At 38.9% G+C, this 13,243-nt stretch overlaps 1 protein-coding gene and 1 pseudogene across 1 annotated transcript; one reads left to right on the top strand and one right to left on the bottom strand.

The window, feature by feature from the left end:
- Nucleotides 1-38: 38 nt before the first annotated feature.
- Nucleotides 39-9,770, bottom strand: LOC137072679 (zinc finger protein 501). Its single transcript, XM_067440593.1, has 4 exons — nt 9,386-9,770; nt 8,870-9,037; nt 7,057-7,411; nt 39-2,771 (listed from the first exon to the last, which is right to left on the bottom strand). The coding sequence occupies exons 1-4, from the start codon at nt 9,632-9,634 to the stop codon at nt 1,762-1,764; spliced, it is 1,782 nt and encodes a 593-aa protein (XP_067296694.1). The 5' UTR covers nt 9,635-9,770; the 3' UTR covers nt 39-1,761.
- Nucleotides 9,771-9,800: 30 nt separating this feature from the next.
- LOC137072689 (zinc finger protein OZF-like) lies at nt 9,801-11,975 on the top strand (annotated as a pseudogene).
- The last annotated feature ends 1,268 nt before the right edge of the window (nt 11,976-13,243 follow it).

Raw genomic sequence — 13,243 nt, 5'->3', positions numbered from 1 at the left:
TTAGTGCTGTCAATTTATAATAATAATAAAAATAAAAAAAATCACATTTTTCTGTAATTAATCGCACCTAACATAAAAGTTAATATAATCTTTAAAATAATGTAGAAACAACATAAAGACAGTAGCCTATATTTTAAGTATTTGTGTTATGGCATCTTTTTGTTTTACCAATACTGCTACTGTATGTGTTTACTCATTTATATTCCCCAGAAGTTTCATTCACCATTAAAGTATAATTGAAAGCTATACATTTTAAAATCTAGTAGGCTTTCCCCCCCATAAAAATTACTTTAAAAATTAAAACAATAAGCGAACTTAATGGGTATTTTTGTCCATTGTCCCATTTCAGATGTTTACTTGTCCAATCAAAATCAGCTAAAAGTTATGGTTTTCGTAGTTTTTGTCCCGTGCAACCTTGTAAAGAGTGCTTTAAAGCCCTATTCGGACGAGATTAGATTAACATGGGGACATGGGGGTAAAGTCATTTTACCTCAGGACGTCTGTAATATTAATGGCCAATTCGCACGGGATAAGACATCTCAGTAAAACTAGCAGAAGTGGGAGGAGTAACTCGCTTTACGCACCTCCTTGACGTCATGTGCCTATGACGTTACCGTAATAACGTGAGCAAACACACAACCTGAGCGCCAGTCTGAACTCCGTCTCCAATATATATGTGTGTTTTAATAAACAGTTAGGTCCAATCTAACGATTCTGATTGGATTGTGTTGGTAATAGACACTTTCCTAGAGCTAAAATAAGTGTTGTGCCTCTAATAATCTTCTTTTTGCTTTAAATGATATGCGGAAAATACCGAACATTTTCCACAGATTTGTCCCACCACCTACAACGCTACCGACTGCTTCAAGCGCCTCCAATGTCGCAAAATGCGCTTTTTTAAACTTTTAAACAGGAAATGACAGAATTTTACCATACATTTTTACAGCAGGTCTATTCGAACGGGATTAGTATTACCCGAGGTCATTTTTCCAGACCTTTTTACAGAAGGTAAAAGTCTCGGTAATCTTTACTGACATTGTCCGTAATGATTACCGAGATGGCACATTCGGACGGGACTAAAATCACCGAGAACCTCTGGTAATAATTACTTTACCCCCACGTCCCCATGTTAAACTAATCCAGTCCGAATAGGGCTTAAGGCAGGTCTAACTCTTCACTTCGCTTGAGTGGTGTGCATGAATAAGAGCGTGATCATATACTGTAACACCAGCCAAAGGATGACGGGAAAACAATGCTGTGTTAAAGATTTTTATCACGTCCAACTGGAAAAATATATTGTATGTGTAACATGTTAATTTGACAGCACTTTTATATATATGAATCCCATAATTATGTTGTTAACAGATTGAATTGTGCAATAGAAAAATGGGGAAAAGATTAATCTAGTAAAAGTTAACGCATTAATGCATGCATGTTTATTACATTTACCCATGATTTCCATTTTTCCCACAGTTTCCTCCATAATGCATATCTAGGATGTCTAACACACCTGCGGAAAGCTATCCATTGGCTGGCCAATTCAGCCCAATGGCAGTTGCTCCGCTAGTGTATGTTCCTGTGGGCAAACATCAGCAATAATAGCTTAAATTTATTTGGGATTAAATGTCAAAATATACCTACAGCTAGTTTGAATGAGTTCAGCATTTCCCACCATCAGATCATCGCTCCGTCAAAACTTAAAAGTAAGAACTTAATGTCCGTTTTTAGGATCAGTCGAGGGATTAAACTAATGAAAAGACACTATGATGATTCTGGAGCAGTTTGTTCTTTAGCATGTTTGTTCTGGTGGGTCTGAAACCCTCCTAAGTAAGCGAATCTCTCGCCGCAGATGGAGCAGCGGTAAGGTTTCTCTCCGGTGTGAACTCGCTCATGGATCTTCAGGACGTCCGATCGGGCAAACATCTTGTCACAGTGTGAGCACTTGAAGGGTCTTTCTCCTGTGTGAATCCTCTGGTGCTTCAGTAAGTTGGTGTTTTGACGGAAACTCTTCCCACAAATGCTGCATCGGTACGGTCTTTCTCCCGTGTGAACCCTCTGATGAACTCTGAAATGAGCGGGATCAGAAAAGCTCTTCCCGCAGTGGAAGCACAGGTAGGGTCTCTCTCCAGAGTGCATCCTCTCGTGCCGCTTCAGCTGAGATATCTGACGGAAACGTTTGTCACAGTGTGAGCATCGGTGCAGTTTTTCCGAATGTATTTTTTGGTGGGATATTAGACAGATCGGCTGCTTAAAGGTTTTCCCGCATTCGCTGCACTGGTACGGCCTCTCGCTGGCATGCGAACGCATGTGCGTCTTGAAATGGGACCCGTCTCTAAACCTCTTCTCGCATTGAGGGCACTTGTACGGCTTTTCCCCCGTGTGGATTCGCTTGTGAACAATAAGAGACTGTTTGGTGGTGAAATACTTGTCGCACTCGCTGCAGTGATGAGGCTTTTCGCCCGTGTGCGTCTTCATGTGGATCTTCAGATTGCCGGAAGTGAACGAAACCTTCCCGCACTGTTCGCAGCGGTACTCTTTCTTCACGCTGTGCTCTTTCGAATGACGTTTCCTCTCTTCTGAGGTAGGGAAGCTGATGTTGCATCTCTTGCAGGTGAAGACTTTCTTTTCGGTGTGTTTCCGCTCATGTCTCGTTAGGTTTCCCTGTTTTCTGAATGTTTTCTCGCAGGTGCCGCAGGAAAAACTCTTGGCCGTCGGCTGATCTTTTGATGTTGAGGCCGCTTCTTCGTCAGAAGATGAACCGCCGTTTTCATCTGAAGGGAACAAAATAAACATCTGTTGACTTGCATGTCCCCAAGTTACAAACACATGAAGACATACATATTATAAAAATATATTCATATATATTGGGCAGGGTTTGAGGGGTGGTAACCCCTCCAATAACCAACAAAAGCAAGTACTGAATAATAATACAGGGTATATACAGCAATCCTAAAGTTAAATTTACTACTTTTTAATACCTTATATACTACCTTCAGAATATTTTTAAAACCATCACGACACTGAATTGCAAGTGTTAATCAGCGACCTTTCTATTATTTACACAGATTTTGACATATAACATACAAAAAAGAATAGATTTAGAATTGACAGGAGGAAATCTGTTATAGGTTATCATTCAGACACAGTAAAACACATCTCAACATTCACAGAGGATGGTGAAGGAGAAGCATTACTGCAAACACACCTGATTTACATTAATAATTGGTAATTCAGCAATGAAATGATTTCGTGTTTTTTTCCAACAACAAAACCTGAGCCAAATATTACATTTCTATAACTGTGATAAGTTGTTGAATTAAACAAAATACTAAAAACTAGTCAATCGATTAAAAACTTACTAGATTAATCACACATTTTCTGTGATTAATCGCAATAAAAAATGTTTTTGTACGTTTTTAATATATTTTTTAATATAATAATTTCACAGTTAATCAAATTAATGTAGAAACAACATATATTTTGAAACAACAGTATATTTTAAAGACTTGTTTAAATGGCATCTTTTATGAATGAAGGCCAGTATTACTGATATTAATACAGCTACTGATTTTTTTTTTTTTACATTCATTATTAGGCTTCAAAAATATAACAGTTTTTAATTTAAGTAAACTTAAAACAACTGCTAACATAAACCCATAATAAATGTCATGTTTAATCCTGCCCTTCCTGTCTGAACAGTTAGGAAATATACAGAAGTATAATAAAGTTATCAAAGTTATATGTACGGAAGCTTATTGCATTCACTTGAGAGAAAAATATCTACTCTGTTTTTCTGAATTAATGACTTAATTATCTCAGAATTTATGAGATAATTTTTCATAAATATATATTTTTTTTTTTTTGCTCTTGAGTAGGTTGGGGATGGTGGGATGGGGGGTTCGTACGTATAATATGCCATAAAGTGCATATAAGCACGTGAAAAACTGTGTAACAAATGCACACCAAAACTCATTTCAGCGTATACATTCCACAAGATTGCACACTTATTTATACGAATTTTCATGAGATCGGCTGTCTGCACAAATTTGAAAGGCGGGACATGTTTACTTCCATGCAATCCAGCTAAAATAGAGCTCTTGGCTGGATTTTGAGGGATCTCATTAATTCAGAAAAACAGAACAGTTTTTTTTTTTTCAAGAAAAAATTAAGTCCTTAATTCAGAAAAACAGAGCAAAAAAAATTTATTCATGAAAAATTCTCTCATAATTCTGAGATAATTAAGTCATTAATTCAGAAAAACAGAGTAGATATTTTTTTCTCAAGTGAATGCAATAAGCTTCCGTACATATGCAGTCTGCACTGCATAAACTATAAATTAAATAGTTAATCCTTATTAAAGCTACAAAAGTTATTTAGTCCAGAGCAGCGAGTCATTTTCTCTGTTCCCTTTGTTCTTTAACTTTACTGACAGGAAGCTTTATTGGCTGCTGTCCCTTTAAGAGCAGACAGACACGCGGATCTCACTGTCTATGGATCGTGCCTCATTCTCTCACAACTCTTTTTGTTCATTTTAGACTTTATATAAATCATGTAAGATTGCTCTTATGAGGATAAAATAAAACGTAAGCCAGCCCCTTCTGTTGAGCGCGCAGTGCTCTGAGATGATGCCGAACGATCACTGAATATGACGTCAGCATCAAACATACGCCGAGACGGAGACGAAAGATCTTTGATTATGTGCCCAGATACGCTAAAGCCCATATTTAAACGACTAACGCGAACGCAGATATAGTTTCAATCAGAATAGGACACCTGATAGTCTGAAAAAATAATACCTAATTTGGAAAAAAAAATACCTCTGAGACCACATTTAACACTTTTAATGGCCTTAAATTTGACAATTTTGATTTATCACTTTTTAATACTTTTTAAAACCCCGCGGACACCCTGTAATAATTAACTACATGTCCTTACAATATGGTTAGGATTAGGGTTTGGTCAAACCAAAACTAGACCCTTCATATAGAGTGCCGAAGTCATGACGTCACTTTGTAGGCCAACCCGGAAGTTAGCGGCGCATGGGTTCCCTCGATCAAAAGCCGATGCATTTTCCCCATAGACTTTTGGACAATCGCAAAAAATAAGATCTGTGTTCAACAAAGGGTCATGACCCTTACACGTTTTGTCTATCAAGATAATCTTTACAAGTAAATCCAACATGTATACCGTTTGAAGCCTAAATAAAGCCGTCAGATATAAAATGCTAACGGTAGGCTATAAACGGACTACAGCACACAGTCGCGGATCTACGTCATCATCAAGCTTCCTCAAACTTTATTTAAAAAACACGTTTGCTCATTATGATCTGCGCTGTGGATGAACACTTATCCACTTCTTCATGAGAAATATTGCCCATTCGTTTTTTCCAAAAATGTTAGAAACTAATTGAGTGTATGCGCGCCTCTCTGAGATTTGTTTTCTCGTTTGTTCATGTTTTATTTATTCGTTTATTATTTTGTTAGTTTATATAAACCTTAATATTATTTTATTTGTGATTAAGGTTAGGCTATTATGCCTGATCCTTGTGCCCCAAATAGACTTTAAAGATCATCTTTCACTGTATTATGTTTGATTGTATGTTAATTCGCCAGGTTTTACCACCACAGAAGCACTAACGACGTAAGCTAGCCGTATCAATCTACAATCGTATGTCATTTTCCTCAGACGATTGATCATAATCGAGGAGAGAACCGCTATAAATCTGGACATGTAGAACAGCGCAGCTTTCATTCGACGACGTGTGCTTCCATCTCGGACAAAACAAAACACTACAGTCTCTCCACAGAACTGAAGAACTGGTGATCGCTTACCGTAATATCACAGATTTCTGTGTATAACAATATTTGGAAACACTAGTATTTGAAAGGACTAAATATATAACTTTATGTATACTAACTGAAAGGTAAACTTCTAAGAACGTGAGGCTGAAACGCGGGCTAGTTTAAAAAAAAATGTATTCAACATTTACTTACAGAATTCAAAAGTGAATGAAATGCGGGCTGGTGAGATTTCCTGTTTGTCACGATGACGTCTAAAGTCCCGGCCAAAGGATGTAGTCCCGTTTAGCATCCGCCGTTATTATGACACAATAAAGTTTTTAAAAAATCACAAGCAGGTTAGACCCATAGACCGTAAAAAAATATGGACGACTCGACATCATCCGTCTCCGCTTGCCATATTTGAAGCTTTCAGGCGGCCTGCACGGCGCGGACATCTTGGGACCGAGTCTGCGCAGTAGCGATTTCGGGACCGGAGTCTGCGCAGTAGAGCGCAGGAAGTAGAGCAGGAAGTACAGCGGCGATATCAAAAGCCCGCCCACACTCTCGCAGATGCAGAACAATTAATTATGTTGGTGTGCAATAAACAGTTATGGAAATGAGGAAATTAAAGCTAAAGCTCCAATCTGCTCACAAAAATTTCGAAAAAAGTCCGTTAGCGCCTCAGTGACAACTTCACTCAGAGAAGCCGTCAGTCTCAGCTGTCAATCATGACGTCACACACACCGTTTTTATAGCATCAAATAACTAACTCAAAGTAAACTTATTTTTAAAACGAACACCTGAAATGAAATCATCGTGATGATAACTGCCTTCAGTGACATAAACTAACTTTGGGGAAACATTTTGAAGTGTAATTTTATTATTTAGTTTGCCTCGCGTCCATTAGAAAACACAGAGGGGCGGCTATACTGGGACCGGTCACCGGGGGGCGATCGAGGCGCGAAAGCTTCAGTAAATGAGAGGGAGACTGCAGGCTTGGTTAGACCTGGTGTGTTTTATTTCATAGATCAAAACGTGAAAATATTTAAAGGCTTTGTTAACCGCAGACCTTATTTCAGGCGATTTAGCAAAAACCCATTAAAAAAACCCATAGACTTTGGAGCGAGGGAACCGGAAGGGCGAAAATGCTAACTCACTTCCACGTTTTGGTCTACAAAGTGACGTCATGACTTCGGCACTCTATTGGGTCAACATGTAATGTGATGAACATTCAAGCCTTAAACCACGTAAACGGTAGATAAGATAAAACATTTACCTGAGGGAATAAACTCGTCATCATCACAATTATCATTATCATCATCGCCGGCATTATCATCACCATCATCATCATCATCTTCCTCACTCTGTCCTTTCTCTGCAGTGGTTGCTTCTCTCGTCTCCTTTGAACCCCTGCAGTCCACCAGTTTGATGGAGCACATCTTCAGGGGCTTCTGCTGTTCTCCAGCGTTACAGTCAGACCCCACAGAGTCAGCGGCGGCTTGATCAGCGGATCCATGACTGTCACACACACTCTCCTGCGCGTCAGTATAACAGAGTAAACTGAGGCTGATCTCCGAGTCCTGAGTGTCTCTGGATCCCTCTTCAGGCTCTCTGGCACTCCAGACTGAATCCTGAGAGTGCAAAACACAAGATGTATGATGAATATGACACTGTGCTTAGAGATCAACTTAAAGGGATAGTTCACCCCAAAAATTAAAATGACCCCATGATTTACTCTCCCTCAAGTCATCCTCGGTGTGTATGACATTCTTCTTTCAGACGAACACAATCAGAGTTATATTAATTACTATCCTGGCACTTTTAATGGGATAGTTCACCCACGTAGGACTCTATTCATCTTCACACACAGTTTAAGATATTTTATATTTAGTCCGAGAGCGTATGCAAGTGTATGCACACTATACTGTCCATGTCCAGAAAGGGAATAAAAACATCATCACAGTAGTCCATATGAGACATCAGTGGGTTAATTAGAGTCTCTTGAAGCATCCGAAATACATTTGGGTCCAAAAATAACAAAAACTACGACTTTATTCAGCATTGGCTTCTCTTCCGCGTTTGTGTTCAATCCTCAAATAAAGATTCAAACGGTTATGAATCAGCGAATTGATTCATGATTCGGATTGCCAATGTCACGCGATTTCAGGGGTGCATCTCAACATCCCTCCTCGTTTCCTCCGTCCTCCATCCTATGACCCGGAAACCGATGGAGCTCAGCCATCTTGTAGGAGATCTCAGTTCTCTAATCGCACCGCGAGGAGGCGAGGATGGAGGAGCGAGGAGCTTCCTGAGGAGTCATGAGCGAGGACACACAGGTGTATCCTTTGCGGAAGTGTTTTATCGACTAAACGTGACGCACGCATTAATTCTCCTCCCCTTCATATCGTGCCACAGTTTATTAATCATTATTATGTTTACATGTACAAGACACAAATGTTTGTCAAATAACAACACCTGACAATTGCAGAATTATATCAAAGCACAAGAAAATGAAAGAAACAAATAGAAACTAATACTATACAACGAACAAAAAGTAGTTAATAACTGGAATTCGTTGTTAATAATAACTGGTAATATTGATTAAAATATGGACAAATGTGGTATTTTGTGGAGGCTGAAGTTACAATATAAATAGTTATCTCTAATGTCCAAGAATTACGAATAAATCCAGCGGTGTTATCATTAATAGACGCCGCTTTGAAGTGACGTTAAAGGGAGCGAGGATATATCAATTCACTTGATTCAATTCCTCCGCCCTCGCGCCTTTCCCTCGCATCCTGAAGGGACAGCTAAGGCGCAAGGAAAGGACGCTAGGAAAGGAAACGAGGATGCACAAATAAGAATTGGGAAGCAGTTTGACATGCGATCCGAATCATGAATCAATACGCTGATTCATAACCATTCGAATCTTTATTTGAGGATTGAAAACAAACCCAGGTCATACACACCTAGGATGACCTGAGGGTGAGTAAATGAACTAACCCTTTAATTAGAGGTTAAAAGACAGACTTTCACTGGACAAACAGACAGTGATTGAGCTGAAGGATGAAATGATGAGCGGCTCAAACCTCTCTGTTGGGTTTGTCTCCTCTTTCTCTCAGCTTTGCCTCCAGTGACGCCACCTCTTTCTTCAGCTGACAGATTTCACTGATGAAATCCTCAATATCCAGCATGGACAGATCAGTTCCTACTGATTTACAGCAGATCACATCCATCTGCGCTTTCATGGTCAACATCTGAACACAAACACAACATCATTATTACTATAGTCACATTTATAATTGGACTGACTACTGATCAAACTATTATAAAGGTACTGGTCTATTAGTTGATTTCAGATAATATAATAGCAAGTATAAGGGTTTATCATGTTTAGTTTAGAGACAGCGTTGAGCAGAAATATTGTATAATAGCCTAACGTTACATGGATACGCATTATTCTGTCGCTAGAATCAAGCAACACTACTTGGATCTTTGCGATCATCAAAACACTAAACAAAACCAAACATTCCTTATACACAGATAAATCATATTAATCTATATAAATGTGCATATAAATGCAGGAAAACATATTAAACACGCACCGGCTGAGAGTTCAAACTGTATAAGCTCTTCTTTCTTTCGTTCGGGTTTGTTTTACTGGAGGATTGAGGAGATTCATAGCGCCTCCTATTGCGCTGGAGGGAGAATAGCGACTCCACAGACAACCGACAACCGAATGAAGAGTTCTTTTCTATTGCATAATTATAAATCAATACAAAAACACTATCTATTTTATTGCATCGCGCTTTTTCTCCTGTCTTCCACACAATACAGCCACGAACTCGCGTCATTCAAAAAAATAACAGACATTTCGATTTACCGGCTGCCTGACTAACGGTCGTTTATAAAGCATCTTTATTTAATAATCAAGAATGTAAGTTAATAATTATGTTTGGTGAAGCCCCTGCTCTTTTACTCTGTCGCTCAGTCAGAACGCAGGAGGCGCTATAAGATGGCGGCAATGCACCAACGCTGGTAAAACCATGAAGAAGAAGAAGTAGGAGGCGCTGGCGCTCTTGAAGAAGAAAAGGTTGGAGTACTGAGACGGTGTGTGTTTAATGTTTAATGTGTTTTATTTCATTTCTTGTTTCATTTCATGCTTGTTGATATTCTGTCTTAAAGTGCTTTGATGACTTTGAATATAGCCTTATCTCGCTGCTTATGGAAATTCACCATGACAACTACAATAACTAAAATGTTATTTAAAAAAAAACACAAACCTGCTTTATTATTGTACAGTTTTTGTTAAATTTCTAACATGAGTTTACTAAATGCAGCAGCTTGTGTTAAAACTAGTCATATGGATCCGTTTTGTACTATATGACAGTATTTCTGTTCAGTGATACATATAGACATTTATATCTTAAATAATATAGCTCACTATTCTCAGAAATTATAGTAATTTAATTGTGTAACCTGCACTTGTTTATAATAATAATTATGAGTTTGATTAGACCAGTTATGAATGTGAATGTCTTTATAGTAATGATGATGTGTTTGTGTTCAGATGTTGACCATGAAAGCGCAGATGGATGTGATCTGCTGTAAATCAGTAGGAACTGATCTGTCCATGCTGGATATTGAGGATTTCATCAGTGAAATCTGTCAGCTGAAGAAAGAGGTGGCGTCACTGGAGGCAAAGCTGAGAGAAAGAGGAGACAAACCCAACAGAGAGGTTTGAGCCGCTCATCATTTCATCCTTCAGCTCAATCAAACCAAAGATTTGTTAGCTTCTCACTTCTTAGGCACATCTCAAATTAAGCCAGCAGCAAAATATGCCACCAGTATAACCTCTAGAGATAACAGCTGAGTAATGAGGCTAATATCAACAGGTTGATCTTTATTTGTGTTTATCTGTGATGTGTTTGTCAGGATCTGGAGAAGGTTTCAGTGTGTGTGACTGATGGGACAAAGGCTCAGGATTCAGTCTGGAGATCCAGAGACACACAGGACTCAGAGCTCAGCCTCACTTTAATGTGTTATACTGACACTCATGATCATGGGTCCGCTGATCAAACCTCTGACTGTAGCGCTGGAGAACGGCAGATACCTCTCAAACTGGAGGACTGCAGGAACCTGATCGAGAGCAGAGGAGACGAAACTACCGCAGATGAACAACAGCAGAGCCATGAAGAGGAGGAGGAGGATGATGATGATGAGTTTATTCCTGCAGGTGTGTTTCTTTCATCTTCTGATGGAGATGATGAAACAGCCATGACATCAAAAGATCAGCTAAAGGTCAAGAGATTTTCCTGTCTCACCTGCGGAAAAACATTGAGTTCACAGGGACATTTAGCGAGACATGAGCAAAAACACACAGAACAGAAAGACTTCCCCTGCAAGAGATGCAACGTCAGCTTTCCTACCTCGGAAGAGAGGAAACGTCATTCAAAAGTGCACAGCGTGAAGGAGTTTCACTGCAAACAGTGCGGGAAGGATTTTTTCACCACCCCTTATAACATAAGAGCTCATATAAAGACACACAGTGAAAAGACTTTCCACTGCGGTGAGTGTGACAAGTACTTTAGCACCAAAGGGAATCTTGATGCTCATAAGCGAATCCACACGGGCGAAAAGCTGTACAAGTGCCCTCAGTGTGAGAAGAGTTACAATCACAAACCCCATCTGAAGAGGCATGTGCGTGTTCACACCAATGAGAGGCCGTACCAGTGCAGCGAATGTGAGAAAACCTTTACAAACACTAGCTGTCTAAAATCACATCAAAGAATACACTCTGGGGAGAAACCGTATCAATGCAAACACTGTGATAAACGATTCCGGCAAAAATCTAATTTGGTTTGTCATGAGAGGGTTCACACCGGAGAGAAACCGCACCTTTGCTCCGTCTGCGGGAAGAGCTTCGCTGATGAGGGTCAATTAGGATTTCATTTGAGTTCACACTGGGGAAAGAATGTATCACTGTAGCGATTATGGGAAAAGTTCCAGTAATCATAATACTTCACAAAAGCCCCAGAGGATTCATACAGGAGAAATACCATACAAGTGTTCTCAGTGTGACAAGACATTTGTTCAATCAGACGTCCTGAAGGTCCATGAGCAAGTTCATATACACAGCAAAAACTCCAGTGTTAAATGAACTCTCCTCAGAGTTTATTTGGCTCCACACTCAAGAGTGTTAAAAGTAACTCTGAAGAAGTGTTAAAGGTAATGAGATAATTGAGATTAATTAAGTGGTGATTTACCATTAGTGATGAACACCTGATGATAACAAGCAGAATCACTGAAGGGGTCACCATTATGGAGATCAGTGTTTGCTTTAGTTGGGCTCTTGACCCTTGGCTTTTTAACATTAGTTATTTTTTCTGACTGCTTTAACTGTGTGTTTAGAACACACATTTGGCAAAGAAAGCACAGAGAAAATCAGTTTAGGAGTTAGGGATGTTTTAATTAACATAATCATCATTTAGTGACTGGATCAACTAATATGATTCTGAGACAAATTTCTAGCTATACGGGTCATGTGTTGATTTTACATTATTGATTACAACAGCTCTGTGAAGTTATAGGGTGATATTCTGCACAAAAAAGATTTCAAATTACTTTGTTGTGTTAGACACTCACAGACATCAAGAATCAGTGTATGAATCTCAACAATGGTGACAAACAGCATCTCAGATACACAGATCAACTCTGAACATCACAAAACAAGCTACTAAAAAGTCACATAAAACAGCAAAAAGAAAATGGTGAGAATAGAAAGAAATCACTAAATCAGTTCATCTTATAATTTATGCATGCTGCAATGCATGCTGGGAGCCATGGGCGAGTTTTGATTGATGCACCCAGAATGCACTGCAAAAGCTTTTTGATGGCCACCATTGTTGAGATTCATACGCTGATTATTGATGTCTCTGTGTGGCTGAATGACAGCTATTCAAACCTTTTTTTTTTTTTAAGACCAAAATATTTTTTTTAAATTCCTCGTATTATATTGTAAACACCAGATCTTATACTGTAGAATCACAGAGCTGCTACAATCAATAAAGTAAACCTAACTCAAAGATTAGGCTCTAAATGACACCAGTGATTCAGCTCATGATGATTATGTCAAAACATAACCATCAACACTTGATCACATTTTCTCTGCACTTGTATGGCTGATTTAAAGCAGCCAGACAAAGACTAATGTTATAAAGTCAAGAGCCCAACTAAAGCAAACACTGATCTCCACAATGGTGACTTAAAAATGGTGACTTTCCCTCAGTGATTCTGCTTGTTATCATCAGGTGTTCATCACTAATGGTCAATCATCACTTAATTAAACTCTTAATTATCTCATTATCTTTAACACTTCTTCAGAGTTACTTTTAACACTCTTGAGTGTGGAGCCAAATAAACTCTGAGGAGAGTTCATTTAACACTGGAGTTTTTGCTGTGTA

This window comes from Pseudorasbora parva, chromosome 4, assembly GCF_024679245.1.
Source record: "Pseudorasbora parva isolate DD20220531a chromosome 4, ASM2467924v1, whole genome shotgun sequence".
In the NCBI taxonomy this organism is placed as follows: domain Eukaryota; kingdom Metazoa; phylum Chordata; class Actinopteri; order Cypriniformes; family Gobionidae; genus Pseudorasbora; species Pseudorasbora parva.
Note: the sequence above shows the minus strand (reverse complement) of the source record. Positions and strands in the feature narration are given on the sequence as shown.

Excerpts from the sequence above, each read along its gene's own strand:
- LOC137072679 (XM_067440593.1), bottom strand. The coding sequence starts at position 9,634 with ATGACGCGAGTTCGTGGCTGTATTGTGTGGAAGACAGGAGAAAAAGCG. Across the intron at positions 7,412-8,869 it reads GAGACAAACCCAACAGAGAG|GATTCAGTCTGGAGTGCCAG; the intron begins GTTTGAGCCGCT and ends TTGCACTCTCAG. Across the intron at positions 2,772-7,056 it reads TGACGAGTTTATTCCCTCAG|ATGAAAACGGCGGTTCATCT; the intron begins GTAAATGTTTTA and ends TGTTCCCTTCAG.